A 25,312-nucleotide genomic window follows, 5' to 3' on the forward strand; every position below is an offset into this window, starting at 1 on the left:
CACTTGTCCTGCTCCTCTCTCCCTTTACGTGCTCTAAAAACTAGTTTTCTCCGTGTCACACTTCTCTATGAAGATCTGAGTGCTGTCTCCAGCTCCAGGAGCCAGGAAGGTGTTCCAGCACCTGCCACGCCAGCAGCTCCTTTGCTTCTGCTGTGATACTGATGTGACAAAATCAACTTAAGTCCTAGGATGACCGACCTGAGTGTTAAAAACTGCTCTGTGATGAAACCTATGAGATATTACTGACCATTCTCTGGCACTCTCAGCCCAGGAGACTTACTGAGGGGTCCCTGGTATCCAACAAATCCCTCATGTAACAAAGGAAGAATGGAAGCATTGCCTGAGGTCAAGACACAAGCACCACTGGAGACTCACCCCAGCAGTGGTCCCAGACAGAACCAACCCCCCCCCTTTTTCCATATGGTAGAGTGAGCGCTCAAATTTGATGTAATGAGAACTGTCAGAATGGGATCAGCTACAGAGAACGATCAGTTACCTCCCTTAATTCCCTTCCAGGAGCACAGAACCCTTCTCCTGGAGCGGAGTCACCTTTGCACAGGGCTGTTTTTCCACTTTGCAGAAACCCAAACGTCAGGGCTGGAAAAGATCAGACGGCTTCGCCACCGAAATTAACACAGGGCTGCCCATCAGCACGCCTCCTGCACCACGGGGCAGCTCAGCAGCCTCCAGCTGGCTGACCACAGCCACTTCTCAGAACGAAGGAACGTCCTGAAACATTCCAGCCACATACAGGGGGCTCAGGGCTACCAGATGGGCAGTGCTGCACGGAGCTCACATCCGAATACCGCTCTCAGTTAGACGGAGATCTCCACCGATTTGTTTCCCCTGGCTTTATTATTTTTGCACGTCAAGGTCAATTGCAGATATGTTCCAGCGAGGAATGTGCTGTAAGCAGCAGCAAACTGAGTCAAAGTTTGTTATCAGGGCTTACCGCAGGAGGACAAAGCTTCCTCTAAACTTCTAATCCTCCTATCCGCCGTGCAAGCACAGCCCCCTTAGTGCAGACGCTGCTTTGGGACGGCATTTCCTACTCCTTCCTTGCTCTGGGTCCAGGTATGCCAAAGAAAAGCCTGGAGACAAAAATAAGAGCTTTCAGAAACGTTGCAAGTGAGGAAAAGGATTTTTGTTGCTGCTGTTCTCTTTGCTTTTTGTTATTAAGGTGCTGTTGTGCCAACAGCTGATCTGCCAAGGCTGCTAGACTGGGTTTATGTCTAAAGCTTCGTTATTTGTTTTGGTGTCAGCTATGCCTTCAAGCATCTACCCACTTTGATTTTCTTTAATTATTATTTTTAATTTTAATGAGGACTGTCTTCTACCATCAGATCAGAGAACGAGCCTCTTCCTCGTCAGGTTTGCACTAAACTGACTAAACATGCAAAGAGATTATAGTTGAAAGAATCTTACTTGAAAAGACCTGTTTGAAAACAGAACGAGATAACAGTCAGCATTTTGCATGAGAGAAGCCTTTTTGCCCCTATGTTTGACAGAACCAAGTAGTTTCGCTGCCCTGAGAGACCTTTGAAGTACACAGGTTCTTCTTTCTCTGAGGGAGAAAGGTCACGGAGGAGCCAGCAGCAGATTACTGCAGAGAAAACGAAAGAACAGTCATGGGGTGCAGTTTCCAAAGGAGGTGACACTCTTAAGAGCAGGAGCCTGAGCTCAGCTCAAAGATCAGACTGCTTGAGAAGGACGGCAGAGAAAGGGTTTCATAGAGAAGAGCAAGTGGCACTGTGAGCGTTCTGCTGAGTGGGCTGCAGAGCAGGGAGCTCCAGCTTCTGTGATGGGATTGCAGGGAGCCCAAGAAGCTGCAATCCCCAGCCCACGTTCTCACAGCACTGAGTTCCACAAGGCATCCCTAAGAAGCCATGCTGCAAACTCTCACACTCTCGTTAGCTGAGTTTACATATACTTTAGAAAGCAATTTAAGTAAAACAGACTAAGGTGATTTATATCCTCCCAAATGGCACCTTCACGAGCCAAACCATTTCACCAGGTAGCAGCTTGACAGATGCTATTAACTACGTATTAAAAACTTTGCGCTGAAAAAATTACCTTTTTTATCAGGTTGCTCACATTTTATTTTCCAACATAAACCAGGTATGTTCCAGCGCGGAACGGCAACGAAAGAGATGCAATGGTGAACGGAGAAATAATGGAATATGGAGCACAGCCTTGGGGCATCTACCTTTAGGTTCAGCTAAAGCTAAGCGTATGGAATCAGTGCTAAGAGGGAGAGAGCTATCTGCTGGGCTTTTCCCCTTCCTAAATTGTCTTTGGGTCCCTTTGACAGAGCTCTGAAAGAGCTTGGCCCCTCTTACAGGAGATGCAGTCTGTCCTCACTGATGCTCAGTGCATCCATCCAGTGAAGACCTGGCAAAGATCAGACTGAGGCAAAGAAAGAAAGAAATCAAAATCCAACAAGCTCCTCTTAGATCGGAGCCGGTCTAATAACATCTAGCGCTGACATAATAGCTCTCTCTTTCCCAAGTGCTCTATTTATGTTAATGTTTGTGTTTGAATCTAATGACCTTGGGAAAATGAAATGTAAAAAGTCACAGGAACGCTAAAAAAAAAAAAAAAAAAAGGTCTGCAATTTGGTCTTTTACACTTAAAAGCCACTGGTGCTGCGGGGAGACTGAGATGCAAGAGCCAGAACAAGGACTTGCACCCAAGACGTTTTGACTTCCCTTTTGGTGCCCTTGCTAAACAAATGATCAAAATGGGAAGCGCGTTTTAAAAGTCATTAAGTGGTATGAGACACTTAAGGGTGCAAAACCAGTTTAGTTTGATGGGAATGAGACCGAAAGAACCCAAATCACCTCTGAACACAAGACCTGGCTGCAGTGATTTCAAACACACTGTCATCATCAGCAGCAGGGCATGAGTTTGAGGGGGAAAAAGTGATGTTTCTATGTAATAAACAGGACTGTGCTCCAGCTATTCCTTCCCTTCATTCATTTCTCAGGAAGCAGGAATGCATGTGTTAGGACAAGCTACCACGATGTCCTTCTCACAGAACGTTCAGCAGACAAGCTGGGGGAAAAAAAATCAGTGCTGACGTCATCTCAAGAAAAAAAAATGGACCGAAGTTCTGAGCTGTAAAACACTGCAATTCATCAGAAATGTTTGAAAGGGAAAACGTTTGTAATGAACAAAGCTAACAGACAGCGCTGTTAAGGAAAGCCACTAATTGATGATGCTAAACAAAAGCTCCTAACAAGGCCAACGGCTCAGATAGAAATGCTTAGGGAAAAAAGATAGTGAGACTACAGGAAATTTATTGCTGCTGGAACTGTTATCTTATCTACTCAAAACACAAATGCTATTTAACCTGCAAGACTAGAGATTATTCAAATAAAATACCAGCTTTTCTTTAAGCTACAGAGTTTGCGAGCAACTCTAAAGCAAACCCTTGAATCTAAAACAGAACATCATTCCGGAGGGTGAATTAAATATTAGGGGAGAGAATGAGAAATTCACCTTTGACTTGGCGCAAGATTATTTTCATTGCCTATCCAAAAAGCAGGCGGGAAGGAGACCAAACTGCAACCACACACTAAGGCCAAGGGGTAGATTTGACCTGGAGACTTTAATTTGGTGCTTACTTAAAGGAAGAGCCAGCCCTCACGTGTCTCTGTCACAGTGGGAGAGCACACCGTGCTGCCTGCCCGCAGCTGGATAGCAGCGCTTGAACTTGACCTGTATCTATGGAAAGAGTTAACCCCAAAACACACAAAACCATTTCCTGGTCGACACAAAACTCTGAGGCTGGGGATGCGTGTTAGGCCAGGATGTGGTTATTACTGAGCTAACAAGCTGCACTTCCAGATCAAACTCAAGTCGAACGTATCGCACATCGCAGGCGTTCAGAGCTTTTCAATCAGCACAGCACAAACACGGCAGGCTGCCTGACCAGACCCCCCCCTCCCCCCCCCAAGCTCTGTGTTACCCTTGCCCTGCACACCCAGGGCCCCTGTGCCTGCCCTACAGGAGGTGAGGTTATTCGTGCTATCTTTTTATACTTTGTTTCTCGCATTGCATGGGGCACAGATCCCGAAAACCAGTGCAAGAATGAAGAATTGTTCCTTTTGTGGCTTGCTGCATGAAAACTACACCTTAAATGTGCTTTTCCCATGTACAGGGTGCATGCTAGGAAATCTCTCCATCTCCACAATTCTTCCTCCAATGGTTTTTCCAATGGAAAACCTCTCCAGGTTTTCCTCCAATGCACAAGATTGGCAAGAACAAGAAGGGCAGCTCTTCACATCAACTTGGTCCCATTTATGCGCTCTCCCAAGGCCACTTACAGGGCCAAATAATATCTTGAATTCCACCTTTTGACTTTATTCCCATCCTGTAATCAAGCACCGCCAAAAGAAACACAAACAGAATATCCCTAAGGCAAAACTCTCTTAGATTGAAACTTAACAGCTACTATTCTTTGCCAAGGGAATCTTATCCCCCTGGCTTGGCCGCGCTCTCTGAGGTTACAAAACCCTACATGTCTACTTCTCAGTTGCACACCCTTTAAACACGACAAACAATCACTTGGTTCTGTATTAATTCCCTGTAAACACCACTTGAGAGCCAATGGGAACTTTTAACTTCTGCTGGCTGAGCAGTCAGTAAATACACTAGGTTCAAAAGATCAATACGGAGGAACAAAGCGGCTTAAGCTGCTCGCAATCATACACACAAAGAGCAGGGGCAGTGGGGAAGAGCAGCTCTCTAAGGAGAGCTCACAGACCCCACTGCTGCACCACTTCATAGGAAGCAGTTACTTCTGGGGCAAAGTTAAGTGTCACACCTGCCAATTCCATCACTGCTAATTAATCAAAAGCTGAAGCAGCGCAGCAGTACGTGGAGGTAACACTATGCCTGCTCCAGATAAAGAAATCCGTGCCACAAATGCAGCATACAACTGCAGATACCATAGCAATGAGGTTAAGTGCCCGGTATGTTTAAGTAGTAAAAGGAGGAATGCCATAAGTTGCATTATTAAGCCACTCTGTTGTTACAGAATCTCATTCTACCACAATATAGAAGAAAATAACCCAGTCAGGTAGAGAAGCAGAAGCTGCAGCCAGGCACCAGCTTACAGCTGGCAACAGGCATGCAAGAGTTTTGTGCTGAGCAACAAAGCAGCTCGCAAAGCTTCCCTTTGAAAGCAAGCACACCAATCTTCCTTTGCTGCAGCTGATGGAAAGAGCAAACTGCTCCCCTGTGCAACTGCACCCCTCACCAAACGGATGAGCGTGCTGCTGAACTGGGGTACGTACAGGAGACACGGAAATTACACGTGCTGTAAGATCACCAGTGTTCTGCCACAACACACCCTTAGGAAAACTGGGTCCCTTACAATGGGATCCTAAAAGGAATTAGGAACCAATGCTTTCCCACGTTTATCCTGATGAACTGTACCTTCAGTTTTCAGAAGATACACAAGCGAAACACAGAACTACCGAGACCTAGAGCTTCTGCTGATGAGAAGGCATCGTTAGCTGACACTTAGCACTGCCTGTAACAAATACCAAAGTGTTTCCCATCTCATCCCGGACAGAGGAGGAAGACGAGCGTGCTCAGAGCATCCCCGGGTGCCCAGAGGCAGCAGCAGCAGCAGCAGCAGCACTGCAGAGGTCCATGCACGCCCTCTGCTGCCGGCCTGGGTTCCCACCGGTGCAGCCGGAGAGCGAAGCGGGTGATCGGTCCCCCAGGGACCAAGCAGGAATCAGGGACCAAGTGATCCCCCAAGCAGGGACCAAGCGATCAAGTGCTTTTCAACCAGCTGCTAATTAAAAGCAAAGTTCTGCAGGAATTTCGACAAGGATCTGCTGTAACCCATTTTTTTTTTCGAAGCGCAAGCTCGTTCCGCGCGATAACGCGGGTGCGTGCGATGACGCACGGAGAACACAATCTGCACCGTGGGTCAATCTATCTGCACGTGAACTGACAGCCATCTATCTATCTAAGCCCAAGTGTACACACAGGATGAATGGAGCTGTCATCCGACACCCCCAGATAATGAACAGACTGTATTTACTCTCACTGCTGGGACAAACGCGGCAAAATAGAAAGGCTATTGATCGCTAAGGGAAAGCTCACGGAAGCAAGAATGACAAATAAAGGGCTTTGTCTCCTTGGAATTGGTTTTTGCTACATTTTGAACTCGACCACCTCCATTTTCTTGGCTGCCAAGATGACTTAATTCCTTACATCTTCCCCTCAATGGCTAGGTAGTAACAGGGAAGGATACTCGCCAAACTGTTCCAGCCAAAACCTGAGTCACCCTCCTCAGGGAAAGCACGGGGTCTGCAAAGGAACAAATCCCAGAACCATCCATGAGACACCAGGGAAGATGAACCCACATCTCGCTAGCATTCACAAAACAAGAAGCAACCGCAGAAGAGCAATACCCTTGGAGAGCAGACAAATTACACAAGTCGTGTTTATGGGTTATAAAAGCCCTTTTATAAAGCCATTTTTAAACAAAACCAAAAAGTTTACAAAAGAAAATAAAAGATACAGAAGAATGAGTTGCTTAATATATTCCAAAAAGGAGAAAAAAAATAAAAGAGGGGACACAATTCCAACATGCTGAACAATAAAGGGTTCTTTTTCCTTGTGTTTTTTTTTTTTTGTGTGTTTTTTTTTTTTAATACAAAATACAAGCGAAGGATACACATACTTAAAACAGAGCTCAGGAGCAGGTATGCAGTCCTGGGAACCCTTCAATAAAAGCAAAGCAGGGTTTTGTTATTTTTAACTTTTCTTTCTTTGCAGGTACATACAGAGACTGGAATATGTCAAATTAAGTAGCACAAAAGACCATCACACAATTCTACCAATGAACGTTGCATCTATAAATTCACGAACATGGTCAACAGTCATGTTCACTTCAACCCCTTTCAAAAAAAAAAAAAAAAAGAAGAGTGTTGTTTTTATTTTTAAATAAAGCATTAACGTTACATTCAAACACAACTCCTAGTACCATGCTGTAGATCTCGGTATTGTCAAGGGATTGCAAAAGTTGCCAACCCTATCGGGCCCAGCGACGGGAGCCACGTCTGCGCACACTCCAACCATGGGGCAGCTGCCCCTTTTTCTGGCCACTCTTGACATAAAAAAAAAAAAAATAATAATATATATTAAAAGGGATAAGGAGGGTAACTGCAAAGAGCCCGATTTTTAGAAAAGCTCGACGGGGGACTGCAAATACTCCGAACAAGTATTTGTTGCATACCATATAACGATGCTTCGCTGAAAGCCAAAGGCCCAAGGCCCTACCTGGAGTCTCTTCCTTCTCTACCTTCAGAGCCATTATTCAGGGTTTGCTGTGACATGATGTTCATGGTTAAACGAAAGAAGAAAGTTATGAAGCTCTTATTTACAGGTTTTTTTTTTTTTTTTTTTGTTAACAATTGCTTCTGCAGGAAAAGAAAAAAAAAAAAAGAGTAAAACTCACAGATTTTCAGAACACAAAGGGAATAAGATGTCAGACACTCCCATGCGCGCACTCACACTCGCGCACTCACACACCAAATACTTCAGGGGGCTTTTACACACATTATTCTGGCTTAAGCTGATTGAGTATTTCTCCATCCCACCCGCGATCCCTCCCAAAATATATATATAAAAAACCCTCGCCCCAATATACAAAGCATATGCACAATGGTGTTTTGCAGTCACACTGAGCATGCTCAGACCGATGGACCCATTCGACTCGCTGCAGCTGGAGGGGGCAGGCAGTTAGTTGTTTCCCATAGTGGTTGATGCAGAGCCAGCACGTAAGTGAGAACTTGGCTAGACTTAGAAATATTTCTGTTTGGTTTTTTGAATACAAAGAGTTCCGTGAAAAGACATTCAGATGCCAGCCTCCTACTGGCATGGGAAGTCTAGAATGAGGATACGCTCAATGTGGGGACTCTCCAAAGGATGCTGCTGCCTTTCGGAGCTCTCGTATTCCCCAGCACGTTTAGAGAAACCCCACCACTTTGAGCAGAACAGCTTCACTGCCCACTTCCACGCACGTCAGTTGTGTGTATTTAAACCTCCCAAAACTAGAGGAAAATATTCAAAGTTCAGGGAACATTTTTCTATTGGATCATATACATATAGAATATATAATTTCCACATATAGATGGGACCCCACCCGCCCCCCAACCTAACGCATCCTATATGCCAGCGACTACCTGTGACAGTGTCCTTTCAACAGCTATCTGCTTACATTTTTCATATCCTGCCTCCCCCAACAGATGAATATCCACTTCTCCAATACTTCAACTCATGGATCAGTTTGTGGTTTCCAAGAACCATGTGTTCGACAATATGATCTGTTATAAAAATAAACACTTCACAAACAAATTACATAAAGCAAAGCACCAGTTTCTACAGCTCAAAAGCTTCCAGCATGTTACAGTTTGCTTCCCTCCCTCCTTAACCTGGGTGCCTCAGTGTCTATTGTACCTTTGTGACCATCAACAGTGGAGGGGGAGAAAAAAAAAGAAAAAAAAGAAAAAAAAGAAAAAGAAATTCAAGTGCATTTTCTGCCACTGCCCTGGTCGTCCATCACCTGCAGATGCAGTTGTGTGGTGGCACAGGAGCTGAGCACGCTCAGAGCCATCACCTGGCATCTGTCACGTTGCCTGGAATTTAGGTAAGGTGTGCTGCTTCTCTCCCCACACACTCCTTTGCTTTGCTGAAGTTAACAGAACTGAAAGTTTATTGGCTGCCATATTTCTAAGTGCTCTCACCCGCAATCCGTCCCGAAACCCATTCAGCTTGACACGTTTGGTACTCTCATGCTGATCGAATACAAACTGGAACAAGTAATCTTTAGTAGGAAATTCCAACCACAACTCCAAATCTTTACTGATCAAGCCTTGCGGCCAGGTAAAGACAGTATTCTTTGCATACAAATGCGAAACAGAACGTACAGAATGATGCAGAATGGAAATTAATAACGAACCTCTTCAAGTGTGAGACCAGGGCAGGACACAAGATGAAGTGAACTTTGGAATGAACCTGTTTACCTCTCTGCACAGGCCCCACAGCTACAGCTGATTAACAGAAGCCATTTCTTTCAAAGCTTTCTTCTGTGAACGAAACTCTCTGCTCCTTGGAGAACTATTCATGCCTCTGGAGAAAGGCTTTTTTTTTTTTTCTTTAAAACAGCTTTCCTTCAAGAAACCAGAATGCTTAAGATACAAACGAATTTGGAAGGGCGTTTTAAAGCGTTAAGTCTGTTGCTCCTGAAAAGCGTGTACTAAAAAGAAAAGTTATGCATTAACCTTCACAACCTTCTTCAACCTGTAACAATGTAAACTGGGGTATTTCTAGCAGGGGAACCAAGAGACCATTGGGGCTTAGTGTCTGCACAAACCAGCAGAACAGTAAGATTGTAGAAAACGTTACAAAATCCCAGTAGTAGTACAGGATTTACATAGTGTTTGCTTTGTGAAACAAACCCAAAGATAGCATCGTGCAGCCTCTGACAGCCATTGGAGATGAACATATGAGAACGCAGAACGGTTTTACGAGATAAAGGGCCCAAATCAGCAGGCATAAAATCATCTGCAGTCCAAAACCTGAACTGAAAACAACGGAAATGTATTTCTCACAGCCTGAATTTCAGTTAACCGTGTTAGGAAAATGAAAAAAGAAAACAAAAAAAAAAAATGTATCTTAAGTGGAACTTACAAAATACACTCTTCAGAAAAAAAAGCCGGTCTGGCAGGTAAAGAAACAGCTGTTTGATCAGATCAGCTAGAGGTGTTCTACATTCCTGTGATCCTTGTACATTTCAATACCAAAAATAAATCAAGACCCTAAATAGAGTAACTTGAAACACAGTCTTGACTGAAGAAGGGGGAAAAACCACGTGGACCAGACACTCAGGTAAGTATATACTACTCCCAAAATATCAATCCAAACATCATTTAAAATTTGGCCTTTTTTTTTCCCCCCCTTATTACCCAAGAAACACTGAACTAGGAGTGCAGGGGATGCAAGAGACTCTGCCCTCCCAGGAATCTAGAAGGTGGGAAGAGCTGGTGAGGAGGAAAGGGGAGCACATTCACTTCTTTTTGAAGACTGATACTTGAGTCCAGCCTTAAGCTGTTCTGCAAAACTAAACCAGGTAAAAAAAAGATTTACAATGGAAACACCGATCATCTTTATTGTAACGGCAACAGTAGTTTCATTATAGTAAAGAATGTTAGAGAACTTAAATTTTTATAAGCCAAGGTAAAGTAATTTACCAGCCTCAATAAAGTCCATGGCTATGAATCACACAAGACAATCACTTGGCTGTTCTATTAATATTCCATTCCATGGTATAGGCTCCACACTGTGCTCAGTATCTTCAGGCTCCCTCCCATTCAGCCAAGTGTCCTTCCTGGCCATATTAGTGTATCACATCTAAAAGCTCTCTAAAGTCTGAACAGGATTAAAAATCTGGTAGCACGTGCACCAGAAATCCGACTAGTTAGCTGCCTTATGTTACCTTCAAGAGGCTGGTTACAAAACATGTACTTCAGTGACAAAAAAAAAAAGATGCAAAGCTTGTCAGCTGTAAGATAACTGTGAGCAACATACAGAAAGCACAAAGGGTCTAAGAAAAAAAGGAAAAAAAATGGCAGGTCCAGTTTTTAATATTTCCACCAACAAACATGGCAGCAATCTCTGCATTAGGGTTTGAAAACCAAGGCTTGTGTATTTCAATTGAGTTTAAAAAAGGATATGGCTGCTTTGATAAAAACACATTAAAATGCCACTACACACACCTCAAGTATCTCGCATTTAGAGGGACATCCTGCTTTTGTTATAAAACTAGAACCCTGCTACACTGTTTTCAAACTTCATTTCCTCTCAGCTTCATCCTTTAATATTGTTCCCTACCCCACTCTTTTTAGGCTTAGGGAACAGAATGACGACCAGAGGCAGACACATCAGTGTGGGAGCAGAATGAGTAAATCCTCCCATGCTGCAGGATGGGAGGATGAAGAAATGGAAGTGGTTCTGGGGTGATGTTCACTATCGATGGAAGTCTACTGTCCAACACTGTAGCTGGAGAGGCTCAGACGTGATTACACAGCCTTTCTGAGGACAGGTGGAGGGAGAGAAGAGAAGCACTTAAGCGTGACTCATGGGATCCGAGACTGACCAGAGCATTACAGGAATCCTTTGCTTCACATTATGAAAAAGGACATCCCTCACCCCAAAAGAAAAAAAATAAATCTAGTTTTATACTGTCCGTTTTTTTTTTCCCCTTGGAACAACTTTAAAGAAATACTTCCACTATGTCAAATAGAAACCAGAGCTTTAAAAATTGTTTTCAATCCTATTCTGCCCATCTATAGCCAACCTTGGAAGAAGTAAAACAGAATTAATGAATGTGAGCAGCTTCTAGGTTGTGTATCTGAAATAGTATAGAATGAACTGAGATTTGCCTAAGCAGAACAGTATTCTATCCAGGAGAGATGAAAGATCTTGCACCCTAACTGGAGGATGTTTCTAGACAAAAGATAGTGGACCACCTATAAGTCTCTTGATTGCTTGCCATTAAAAAGTTGCATGAATCCAAGAAACACAGGTTTCCTCCCCATGTTTCCTCTTCTGCAGTTTATATATATAATTTTTTTTTTCTGAGAGAAGGTACTTCTACTGAGAAAAGTCTATTAAAGCATGGGTTTTTTTTAAACCACGTATTCAAATACAGAATAATAGTTTTGAAGAACTCTTACCAGCACTGGGAAATCTATTCTACTCAATGATTTGTAAGTGTGGTTTCCATGTATCAGTCCCAAACCTTATTGCTTCACAACTGCAGTATCCCTTGAAAAAAATATATATTTCAATGGTCTGTTAATTTGTCTCAAATGGCTTTCAGATTTGGTGGGGGAGGGAGAACGGAATGGCCAACAGAGAACAGTGACTTCAAAATATTACTGTATGAGGGTTTCCTCTTATTAAAAAAGGATACACTGTATTAAACAGCTGAAAGTAAAGACAGCATTCAAAGCCCATGAGTCAAGCCACAGCCAAAACCGTGTTCTACCCCTAAGTATGTTTTCTTTTTCCTTTTCTCTTTTTTCTTTTTCTTTTTTTTTTTTTTTAAACAAAGATTTCCTCAACTGCCATTTAATCTTCACCAGAGGGTGCTTCCTCTTCAGATCCCTCATCCCCTGACTTCTCTGGCGGAGGGCTGGCTGATTTTTTCTTTTCTGGAGGACTTTCAGGCTCTTCATCCTCTTCTTTGGGGGATGGGGTCTTTTCTTTTGTTGTCTTGGAAGCTGTGGGGCGGCCTGCCTTCCCTTTGCCTTTCACTGGACTGGGAGTCACTGGAAAAAAGAAAAAGCTTATAGAAGTCATTATTAGCTACTAAAACAAGAAAGTGAGATGCCTTTATACAAACAGAATTTACAAGACACTGCAGTAGCAGGTTTCATTTTGCTTTGACCATACCGCACACGGTGTTATATTCATTCCATAATACTCAAGTTGAACTGAATGAAGGCAACTAGATAAAAAGATTCCTCCACCCTGAGAACATCATAAATTACATTATTTGGCCATGAAATGCAGAAAGTCAGACTGCAACATATCAGTAGATGTTCATAATCAGCACAGGTTTTGTCAATGGTACAGAAATACTAACTCAATCTCTTCATTAAAAAAGAATTAGACACACTATCATTTCATTGTGTTACTTTAAATCATGGTAAGTTACTACTTAGAATAAATAGCCCTTCAACACTATACTGTAATGCCTACTGGCCTCAAAACTTCTGTTGATTCTTCAACAGCAGAAAAATAATTACTGTGTCTAAAGTGAACTGCATAGTTCTGCACAGACTCACCTGTAGCCTTTAGCCTGGGCTTTGGCATCTTCTTTTCTTTCCTCTCTGGTTTGGATTTCTTGGAGGCCTTTTTGTTTTTCTTTTTTGAACTGCCATAGTCACTATCATCATCATCTTCCATGAGAAAGTCTTCATCACTTCCTGAATCTTCTGAAACAACAACAAAATTAAGTTCTTGAAGACAAGGAGAGGAAGCAAAAGAAACAAGCTGATACGGCAGTTAAACCGAGGAGTCAGAAAACTAAAGATGCTGTGACCTTATGAGCTTCTACCTGCCCACTGTCCTAAGGAAAGGTGACAGAGGATTTCACAGTAGTAGGGATAAAGTACTAGTATAACAGAATAGGTGACCTTTTTTAGAACCTTGAAGTATGCTCCATATCCTAAGGAATCCATTCAAAAATGGATTTGTGATGATACTCTTACTCCCTTCTGAAATTACATTCGCATCCGCTACTTCAAAAAACTGAATGTGGTTCATCACTGGCTGATTTCATCTCTCCTTGTGAAACAAACCATTCTATTTTGATCAATCAAGGATAAAGTAGTTTTTCCATCAGCTGAAAAGTAGCAGCAACGCCTCTAAACTGATGGGGGCAACAAGATGTAGCAAAAAACATGAAGAAATCTACAATGTTCCCTCAGGGTTGCTTAAAAGAATTATGTATTTGCTGCAAACTTGGAACAAAATGTCAAAAATTGTAAGCACGGTCTGACACACAGGTATCCAGTAACAAGCACGCACCAAGCACAACTTAGATCTTTACTGTCACGTCAAAAAGGAAGCCATTCCTTTTTCTGTTTGGCCAGAAACATCAGCTTACATCTGGTAGCATGCCCATGGGACAGGGGTTTCAACTTTTTATGACAATCCCATTTACTCACTCTCTTGGAACTGTGCCTCATCATCCTCTTGCTCTTCCTCCTCACTACCCACATCATCCATAAGCATCTCTCGTTGTTTGGAAGCTGCTTTGGATGCTGCCTGCCTCTGTTGACGCACATTTTTGTGGTCTTCTTTCTCATCCTCACTGTCCTCTGCAGCACAAAGTCATTGTGTTACAATGAAGACAGAAAATACTGGCCAGCACATGTCTCCATCAGGTAGTGAGTGGGCGAGACAAAAGTCCACTTTACAGAATATAGTATGAGTAAATGCATACACAGTACAGAACTACAGCAACACAATATAGGGATTGAATACAGAAATCAATACCCATACTTGTTGAACATTGTACTTATCATAACGACTTTCTCAAACGAATTAGAATTATCATTGCAATTGTTTCTTTACCTGCAGGCCTTTTCCTGGATTTTGAGGCTCTCTTATTCTTATCTGGTTTGGCCTTTTTTCCTTTTTTGCTTTTTTGAGAACTCTCATAGTCACTGTCAGCTTTGCCATCATCTGCTCCTAAGTCATCATCTTCACTGCCAAAATCTTCATCTGGAAGGAAAAAGTGAGAATATTAAGCTTCTTCTATGACCGTGGAACAGATGAGAATCCCAGGGAGCAGATTAACATCCATCTCTCTACCTGTGAGGACAATTTATAGCAGTATCACATCACAAAAAATGTACCTGTTGCCTCCAACCAGGGCTGGAAGTAACAAGCAGCAGAGGCAGCATCCAGCTTAAGATAAATGTGTTAGAAAAGCGCATGCTTCTCTAAACAGGAGAATTTCTTTTATGTGTCAAATCTTACTCCTGTAACTTTCTTACAGCTTGGCCTTCATTTTGAAGATAACATTGTCAGTGTAGTATGGTTAGTTACCTGCTGAGTGCGAATCATCTTTCTTAGTCTTCACATCTTTTTCCTCTGAATCCTCACTGAAAAGGAGAGAAAAATTGCTTAACTCTTATTTCAGTCACTTGCTATATGGAAAATAACAATTTCCAGAGAGCAAATTGATTTCTAGACCAGGAATACCCACTTTTCCTGAACATTACCACATTACACTTTAGCATTACTCAGAATGATATGTAGTTACAGTTGGAAAGGAAGATCAAACTCTGTATCACATAGAGTCAAAAAAAACCAACCAAGAAATAATAAGGATAAGATAACCCATGCATTTTTCTCCAGAGCCTACTAATAATCCAGATGTCTTCCATTTTACAGTTAGGATTTTGAAAAAATATATACTAATACATGGTCGAATCTATAAAAAGTAATATCGTTTTATTCTGAATATATGTATAGAGTCGTCCCTTGACTTTATCTCCTTGTTTTCCTTGGAAACCTTCACTCTTTCTAACCAGTTAACTAGAACATATTTGGTCTGCAAGCTTCCAGACTGATCTCTGGCAGACTTTCACCATCCCTTATAGTGGTTTCAATCCCTATTAGAGACTACTCCACCAGGTAGGCACTACTGCTTCTGTCCTTATCCAAATCCCTATCACTTGCCATTTTTACTGTCCAGAGAGGGTTTTCCTTCCAGCACACATCCAGAGAATGAAAGCTTTAAGCAGGAACGGAGAACTCTCTGTCCAAGGCCGATGATGTACAATGTATGTTTCACGAAAGGCTGAACTGCAACTTTTGCCAAAGGTGAGGAAACACAGTAGTGCTATATTCTGGTTTGGCAGATGGAGCTAACACACAACATTTCTCAATAACATTCATAGTTTAGATAACACATTACACTACAGTCCCTCAGGCCCATTTGATTTCAGTCTCATAGACAACCGTGGATTTCAAACCACTTCAATATGTGCACTTGTTTCACATTCAGACTCTGTACAAAATACAAATAGAAGTGTTCTTACATACTTAAGTATCACCTTAGTTAATAGGACATCAGGGTCAACTATTTCATTGCTTTGGGAGCTTCCTAGCCCAGTTTCTTTATATAACATCTTATCTACTCCGATCTTTATTTCAGGTGTCACGGGCATCTGCAAGAACTTCTCTGGAAGTTTGACCTCTAGAATTTCTTCAAGCATTGCATGAACAAACACACTGGTCTAAGCAAACCACGGCAACCTGCCAAGCAACAGATGAACTAGATTTGGCCACAATACATGTAGGTAGATATCTGAAGTACTTGCAGACCATCACTCCTGCATTAAATTCCTACCCATCATTTGTGTCAAAGCAGTGCAACACGAGTCAAGAGCAGCTGGAAATGATTGCTTGTTTTTTTTCTTTCCTGAAACCACTTTCAAGATAAGAAAACTTGAAGTTGACATCTTTGGGAAAATTAAAAGCCATGGTGAAAACTGCCACTCCCCCTCAGTTTATAACAACAAGTAAAAACGTTCCCTCATGCCTACATTCACCTTCCACCTTATAGCACAGGAACATGAAGGGAGAGAAAGATGGAGAGAAACATCTTAAGCATACCTTGTGGTAAGTTATTTATACTCCACCAAACAATGCAAGACAGTTAAGAGATAACCAGCTGGCAGAACCTCCGTCCCTGAAAGCAGTCAATCGATTTAATAGGTCTCTTTTTAATCATGTTTCTCACAGCAACCACTTGCTGATCACAGCTATTGTAAATGCAAGATACCCTCACTCTGCAGGAAGGACTTCCACTATTAGCAGGGCACCACTTAGAACGCAGACACTTCACATGGTCCCAGCGATTCAGTCATCAAAACCAGTTATTTAGTTTCAGAATTAGACAAAATAGGAAATGAAAAAAACAAAGAGCTACAAAACTAACAAACGGCCCCTATTGCCACAGTCACTGTACCTGCCCTATTTAATCTTCAACCACATAAATGCTCAGAGCATACCAAGAGAACATGGAGAATGAAAGGCACCTAGCCACTAACTTACCTGCAGATAACTGCACCAGCTGCCAATCTTTGTAACTCGTGTCACATTCCTTGCCATTCCAATTGTATAGCTCTGGAAAGCTATTTGAATGCCAAAGTGCTAGTGACAAGTACTTTACACATGATTTCTCTGCCAACTTCAATAAGAACGAACCACCTCAATGTCCAAGCTGGTTATGCAAGCTTTGTGATCAAGAGCTCTGCATCTTACATTGCAGGCTTTGAATTCCACTTACAATCATTCCTCTTAGAAGATACAGCTCCCCACATACAGGACAAGGTTTGGAGACATGTTCTTAACAGATGAAGTGCTTCTTTTACCTGTCTTCCTGAGAATTCTTCCCAGATCGCCTCTTATTTTTAGCCTCTCGGGGAGACGAACGGATTTTCTTGGATGGGGGACCTGAATCTCTCCCATAATCTTCATCTAGATGGGACAACACAAAACAGGTTTGAATCAAGCTCCTACTTCCCAGCAAGCTGACTTTTAACTCTGCAGCAAAATGACCTCCTTAGCCATCATAAACTGACCGCTTCAAACACATCAAAACGTAGCTCTTAAAAAAGGTAAAACCCACAAAGCTGCAAAGGAAACTTTACAGAAGTTAAGTCCTGCTTTAAACTAATGATTTACCTTTTCTTCTGCCAACAGCACAACGACAGTGCTGCACACAATGAAATCTGAAACAGAAGCATTGGGAAACACACAGAATGCTTCACAAGAGAAAGCGGTGTCTTAACAGCTAGCTAGGAACACCAACCATAAAGGAAACCTATTGGAGGTTACATCCATGCGTATCTTTGTGTGCTTTAACAGCAACAACTTTATTTACTGTCCTATGATGGAAACAGATTTTGCATAGCTGTTCACAGTGCAACATTTTACAACTATTACACAATACCTTACACAATACAGCCAGGCATATTTGTTTCCAATAATTATCAATGTAACCACCCTTAGGAAACAGTAGCAGCACGTCTATTTTCTAAGAACACAAAACATATTCCATATGGCTTCCAGAAATATTTCATTAATTCAGACAGAATATGCAAAGATTTTTTTTTTTTTAGGTGCAATTCACAACTATGCCCAACATTATGGAATTAACTGAAGCCCACTAAAATCAACTGAAAACACATTTAACTACAGGAAAAAAAAAAAAAGCAGCACCAGGGTTTTTTTGCCACAGAACATAACATAGACCAAGGAAGATGGTCGCTGCCAACAGCCTGAAGGCACTGCAACAATACAAGCATTAAATAACAAGATTTCTATCACCATTGTTTGTTTAATACAAAACATATGAGAATCATTATATTTTCAAATGCTCATTAACAGTTCAGAGACTGCAGAGTAGAAGCTCCCCAGAATTTAGGTTAAAGATGTGACTAGAAGCAACGTAATTAATATGCAAAGCCATAAACGAAATGCTGTAGCCCAAGGATATTACGATGTTAAGAACAAAGTCATTTACCAGCATCATCTGATTCCTGAAACTGGGAGTAATCGACCACCTTCCTGTTCCTGTTAGAAAGGGGGAGGGGAAAAATAAGTAAGTCAGCAGTTCAGCATCTCAGAGGTACAAGAAGCTTTATTCAAGTCACAACAAAGTACCACACTCTTGTTTCCAGTGCAGGATTTGTAGACCAAAATACATCCCGAGAGGACCTACACAAACAAGCCGTGTCTACCTTTGAAGTCACAAGAGAAAACACGGTATATATGAGCATTCTTCTAACACTGAATGATAGTCTCAGAATTCAAAGGTGCTTTTTGATAAGCAACGCTCCCTTGTAGCTCACGACTGCTGCGACAAGAAGCCACCTCCCCCCGTGTTAAGCAGTTCCTTCATTATTAAATCCACACATACATCCTTATTACAACTCTAGTTGTAAAAGCAGGACTTAGAGGCCACAGCCAAAGATTAAAGATGCATTTGAAGAATGCATCGACCTGAGGTTTCTTGAGACAGAGCTCCCCCTAACACTCTGCTTCAAAGCTGTGATGTTTAAGAGTAGGATTCCAGATTAAGAACAGAAAACAAACAAGTAAATGAATTTATGATGCCGACAACTTATTAAACATAGCTTGGATATTAAAAGTGCCTCTTAGACCAGGAGGCTTGCTGAAATAAACCACAGTTTTCAACAGGTGCCAGTCCACAGGTGAGGCAGGAACAAAGACCACCTGTAACGTAGCACAGCATCTAAAACCTCTGGGCTTTTTATTCCAACACTAGGGTTGTGGGTTTCCTGCAGTCAATGAAATCTTTGAACAAAGCTACTGTAATGCTTTTCAGAATGAATTGAAAAGCATAAGGGAAGGATTGAAGCTTCCCTGTGTGCTGCAAAAAGACTCGTCACGTGGAAAATGAATTAAGAAATAATCGCTCATTATTTGCATTTCTACTCTTGAAGTTAAATCCTAACATTAAACTTCTAATGACGGTTGAAACCATTCATTTCTGTCAATTAACTCACAACTGATTAAATAATGATTTGGGAGAAGTGTACTAAACTCTTTTCAAAGCTTCTAACAGCATGAATTAGCTGCTCCTCACAGCTCAATATAATCATGCTTGCTCTCACACCTTCTCCTTCAGATTTTCCTTTTCCCACGTGTTCTCCTTCTGTAACATCTGCAGTTCACTGCTGGCTTTTGGCTGCCTTGTCAGTCAGTCACCCTGACACTCTAATTAACATACATGACAGCCCGAACAACATTTAAAGCTGTCCCCAGATGGAACACTGGAAAAGGCCACGCATGCATTTTACCCCACCTGTATTTTTGAGCAGCACGTGAGCACAGACCAGTACTTTCTTTACCCCATCAGCACCTTCTCTGCTCTCTAACCAGCCCAAGTTGTGCACTAACGAGGTGTCGTTAACACAACAAATGCAACAGCCAAGGACAAACAAAATTAGGTAACTACATAAGCAGAGGTCACCAATGCCTCACTTGCCAACAAAACCTCTAAGTTACTTTTAACTAATGGTAAGAGATGAAGCGACCTGCCTCCACCACAGACTTGAGGACCGCTGCAAACAGAAGGGACACAAGCCTCCTCCAGCACACAAAGCACCGTGCCCTTCCCTTCTCCCGAGCTGCAGGCAGGACTGTTGGATCTCACGTTCACTTTCCAGAACTGGCCTGCATTTCGGTTAATATCACACACTGCTGATAAGGTTGCCCAGCTGAATGATATCCCAAGAGTCAGACTTACGTTCTGGTTGTCGATCTATCTGAATCCCATTCTAAGCATTCCTCCTGTACAAGTACCTCTATTTGCGACCTACAGCAGAGCAGCAGCTTTCCAGCAGAGGAAGCTGCATAATTACTTTATTTCAAGCCTACACAAAGCCTCTTAAAGCTCTAACAACAATTAAAAAACCCAAACCAACACAGCCAACAAAAGGCGGCAAGACCAGTCATCAGATTTCTACAGGTTGAATCCCATCCAAGCTTCAGGGTAAACGAGAGTACAAAGTACAGCAGCAACGCGCTGCAGAGCACAGCCCGCTTCCTGGCAGCCCAAACACCACACAATCCCCATTCAGGAATACTACACTGGCAAGGCGTGCACCACCCAGCTCAACCTCCTGCTCTAACAGGCAGCCCTCCTGGAGACTCCTGCCCACACATGGGAAACTAACTTCATTCTGGTAAGCATATGAAGAACGATGAAGTTGCTAAGTGAGAGGTTCGAGCCGGTCTGTGTTTTAGGTATTATGCTTTTCTCGGTAAATGTGAACAGAGAAAAGAAGGTAGAATTGCTGCCTATTCAGTTCTAGCAGCTTTGTAATACAGTGGTTTCAAACACCACTTAACTAACAGGCAAGATGGAAATTGCCATATTGCTGCCTTGCAGTAAGTTGGTCACACACAGCTTGACCTTGTTGGCTTCCATTGCCGGCCCACACTGAATCACATCTTTGAAGTTGTATCAATCACAGAAAACAACAACAGAAAGATACAAATTGCCTCTGTCCTTCCTGTAAGTACTGAACGTTGTGTGTTTTTAGGAAGTAAATTCTGCTCTGCTCTCACTACCTGCCCTACAGGAGAACTGATATTTGTGTCGCATAAAAAAAATCACTATGGCAGCAGCAAACAAGAACAAAATAACATCTGCACTGATATTACTTGAACTTGAAAGCCATCCCAACAGAGCCAGAGAAGCTCACAAGAGCAGAAGCATACAAACTTGCCATTGCCCTGCCATTTGCCATTCTTCTCATTCCACACTCACCGCTCTCCCCATTTAGATACTCACGTTTTTCTTTAGAACTGCCAGCAGCACGCTGTGCAACGCTAAGTAACCACACGTTTGCAAAGATTGCATCTTTCCCTACACTGATGTGATAAGGACAGGTGACTTCACTGGAGATGAGATCCAGGGAGAACAACCAACCAGCCACCCACCCAAACCCACCACCCTGCTGTTTTCTCAATGAGGAGTACTTTTTGCCACTAGCACACAATAGAAACATGTTACAGCAAGCAACCATACAAAAATAAACTGCTGAATTCAGTTAGACTGAGCAGAGAAAGACAGACTAGAAGGCACCTGGGACGGATGCTGTTCCATCTGACTTAAAGCAGACCGTGAAATTTTAAGATAACTTATTTGCTCATACAGCTTAGTATCTGAAGTCTATATATGAGAATGAGCTGGGGGAGGACAGGCACAGAGAAAAGTCCTGAGAGCTGAAGTTTCTCGTAGCAGCTGTCAGTTCTGCCTTTCTGGAATCAAAATCAACTCTCCCAGAAGCACAGTGACACATTACATTAAAAGCACTCTTTTAGTAACTTCATAAGAACTCAGAACTGCACAGCAGAGTTTTGACAACTCGTCCTCGATGCGTAGCAGACTGAATTCAGTTTTAATACGATGGAAAACAACATCAGTATTTCAAAGGATCACTAAACACCTGTACAACTGATGATGGGCTGTGTAATAATATCTCACCTGCAGCTAACCTGGTCCCTCCAGCAGCAGTGTTCGGAAGCTGCCGTGTCAGCACACAAAATAATCATGAGTGAAAATACTTTTGTTTCTTTAAGGAAATGTTTAAATCCTTCTGTATTTCCACAGGCGCAAAAGGCCACAGGTAAAGTCCAAGATTTAAAAAAAATACAAAGGTCACTGAAAAGCAAAGCTAAGAGGAGTCTTCAAAAAGCTCATAGCCGGCCTCATCTTGCAAGGAAGAGCAGCGTTTAGGTCAAACAATTAGCAGCAGAACTAACAAGCTACTCTCTCATACAACTTGAGAAGTAAAATGAATGAGAGATTAAGTGGTCACTGATGGTTCTGCTTTGCTTTAAATTACAGCATGTAATTAATATAACCATCAAACAAAGCTTCTGAGAAGAGTTACAGCCTGCCTTCATGCTCCACGCCTGGCACACACAGGGTCAGTCTCACTTGCTGGTTCTCATTCCAGTGGGCAGAGCTGCCCTTCTTGGAGGGCAACATGTTACCAGTAGATATCACCACTATCAGCACCACTTCTGTGCCTTCTTACAGAAAGAGAGCAAAAAAAAAAGACAGGTAGGAAATATTCTTACGGGTATTTTCAAAGCTGTGCAAAAACAAATACGCAGTGCTAGACTTTGGCCTTAAATAAACAGACAAACTCACAGCTGTGCATCAGGAGATGAAACACTGAAGCCTAGCGACAGCTACATACCAAAACCACGGCACCATGGAGTTAGTCTATGGAAAAACTGGCACAACTGTACTGAGACAAGACTCACCGACTAGTGGTTCCCAATTACACAGGTCATTGTTTGGGTCTGGACTTGATGCAACTCCAAACGTCTGTAAGACTAGGCACTGCTCATGGCATCTGCAGAATTTTTAGGGATACACATGACTTGAAGCTCCATAGAACAATTACATGATTTATGTAGCAAATAGTTTTAGAAGCCAAAGTTTTAGAAGCCTTGTGCCCATCCTCCTTTTGAACTTCACTATAAATGAGAACATTTTAAAGTACAATACAGAAACATTCTAAAAAATACAAAAGCACCAAAAAATCAGAAGCCAATTCTGCAACATGCGCTGCAGAGTAAAAATCAAGTTACCAGCAACTTCTACCTTGCTTCTTGTTTCTCGTCTTGTTGCAAGTCTTCAGAGCAAAGAACTTGTCTTTTTACTTATCTGGAAACTATCTTGTCATCTCTGCAAACTGTCACAGAAATTACTCAAATTAAATGCCAACCTCCAAGGAAGCATTACTTTTCTGCTACCCATGCAAGTTATCCGGAATCCCACTACTTACACTTACATTGTTCAGGTGCAATACTGGAATACTGGCAACAAGGCAGTTAATATTTAATAAATACATTTTTTTTTCCTGCAACACTATTGCCAATGCAGGACTGGAAGTTACTAATGAAGAAGAGCTAAGTATGTAAAGCTATAAAGTCCTGAAACACTGACAGAGATCTATTCATAATTGACTTTAATCTTCAAACAAACAAACCAACCACCCTGGGATTTCAGTGCCTGCCCACACCTTTCTATTTTGCAATGCCTGCAGGAAAGAAGCACCAGCAAGTGAAAGTGACCGGTGTGGAGCAGCAGATGTGGGAACTCTCCCAAATCGAGCTCCACAATTCTCACTTTAAACACTTTCAGTGATTTTATATATATATATATATATATATATATAAAACCCTAACCCTATATATATATAAATACACACACATACACACACACAAAGGCTCAATGTTTTTATTTCATTTGTATTCATTAATGACATAATAACATAGCCACCAGCTCCAACTGCTCATTGCAGGATTTCATTAATTAGCCACATGAGGTAAGGTTCACTAACTGTAGGTTCCTTTACTTTTTCCTATTTGCCATTTTCTAACAATAGTGCAGATATCATCATTAGCCACCCAGGAGTTGTCTAATTGCCTAGAAAGTATTTGGCTCTGAATTAACAAGTATGAAACCTGTAAATACATGGGCTTTATTACTGCTTAACAATTACAAGAAACTGAACTCAACAACCAGACTCAGTTTTAAGGTAGTCTTCTACCGACGAGCAGGAACTGGGGATATCTGCTGGATCTTATAATATATATATGTGTATATATTCAATAGAAAACTAGCAGAAATAATCAGTGAATTAAAAAAAAAAGGTCACTACACCTGATTCTGATGAGGAACTTCTCACCAGCTTTCCACATTATCAACAATAAGACATCCAGAAAAGTTATAACTTCACACGTTTGGGATTTTAACCTATGATGAGAGCTCACCAGCTACTGCCAAGTACAGCAGGACAACGTACCAGCCACATTTTGTCCTGAAAGGGCCATGAAACACAGCTAGGTAGCGGATTGCTACACCTATTGCTGGCACGTGCCAAAGGCTGCTCTGCTACCAACAGCACGCTGGACTTTGGCACTGAGTTTTGCTGCACACCAGTGCCTGTCAACTGAGAGTAAGACACGTTGAGTCTTTTGCAACGCTGCAGGATTTTATGGATTTTTTTTTTTTCTGGTTTATACAAGGTTTCTTACGAAGGTATTCGACACCAGAAGCCTCAAAAACTGAGTTGTTAAAGACACACTTTCCTTACCTGCAGCAAAAGTCCAGTGCTGGCAAGTAAATCACCAGCAGAACGCACACTGAAGCGTCACACTGAGTAGCACAGTCACATCAGCACTCTATTCCAAGACACAGACACTGTCATTCAGCATCAGACCACTAGTCTATTTACCCCAACGCCCTATCTTGCAAAAGGCCAAAAACTGATGCAGCAGAGCAAGGCGTTAACTCTGTTCACCACCTCTTGGATCTGAGGCCGTTCCCTAGGCCTGGAGCTCTGAGCTCTGCTCACTCTTCCTTCTGCAGGCAGCCACACGCTGCTGATCAAACAGCCAAACAAACCAACCAGCTGCAACATCAACTGTTTCATGGATCAGCGTGACAAACGTCCTCATTTCATGAAGTAGTCCTACTCAGTTTTGTAAACTCTCACATATTAGAGACATTAAGTATAAATGGTAACACCTGTAATCTTGTATGTATGGTTTATAGCCTGTATTTATACAATCATGGAATGGTTTGGGCTGGAAGGGACTTTAAGATCGTCTAGTTCCAACCCCCTCGTATAAAATAAATCATAGAACTGCCATAGATTTCATATTTATTATTCCAAAATAATACACTTATTGACTTGACGATCTTAGAGGTCTTTTCCAGCCTTAATGATTCTACCAAAACAACCGAGGTTATCCCAAATCCTAGACCAGGCTACCATGGGATAGAAAGCACAGCAATTATTACTTGAAGTATCTTGAGATTGAAAAAAATAAATAAATCAGAACAGTCAACGAACACATCAGAAAACACCTTACCTCTTCAACAAAGAGGATTTAAACTACGGGCTCGCCCTCTGCGCGCCTCCCAGAGAAAAGTAGAAAAGAATCCGCTCCCGCCCCCAGGCAATGCACGGCAAGCTCCGCGCGTTTCTAAAGCGCACATAGGATCCCCCGGAACCCAACGCCGCAGGCACAGCGCTGTGCCGCGACACAGGCCCCCGCCGCGGCCCCGAGCCCCGTGACCCCGCCTCGCCCACCGCCAGCACAGCCGAGGGCCCGGCCCGAGCAGCGGGGCCCGGGCGGG

At 42.3% G+C, this 25,312-nt stretch overlaps 1 protein-coding gene across 3 annotated transcripts in view; it reads right to left on the bottom strand.

The window, feature by feature from the left end:
• Nucleotides 6,467–25,312, bottom strand: part of NUCKS1 (nuclear casein kinase and cyclin dependent kinase substrate 1) — a 20,351-nt gene continuing 1,505 nt past the window's right edge. For 2 of the 3 annotated variants that reach the window (XM_021377400.1, XM_021377401.1), the window contains exons 2-8: nucleotides 18,140–18,189; nucleotides 16,986–17,091; nucleotides 14,650–14,705; nucleotides 14,173–14,322; nucleotides 13,764–13,916; nucleotides 12,879–13,028; nucleotides 6,467–12,359 (exon numbers count right to left, since the gene is read on the bottom strand). In XM_021377400.1, coding sequence (XP_021233075.1) covers nucleotides 12,160–12,359; nucleotides 12,879–13,028; nucleotides 13,764–13,916; nucleotides 14,173–14,322; nucleotides 14,650–14,705; nucleotides 16,986–17,091; nucleotides 18,140–18,189 — 865 coding nt within the window. In that variant the 3' untranslated portion in view covers nucleotides 6,467–12,159. The remainder of the gene's footprint in view (nucleotides 12,360–12,878; nucleotides 13,029–13,763; nucleotides 13,917–14,172; nucleotides 14,323–14,649; nucleotides 14,706–16,985; nucleotides 17,092–18,139; nucleotides 18,190–25,312) is intronic. The other variant, XM_021377402.1, reaches the window with a different exon arrangement.

Source organism: Numida meleagris, chromosome 25 (assembly GCF_002078875.1).
Source record: "Numida meleagris isolate 19003 breed g44 Domestic line chromosome 25, NumMel1.0, whole genome shotgun sequence".
NCBI lineage: Eukaryota > Metazoa > Chordata > Aves > Galliformes > Numididae > Numida > Numida meleagris.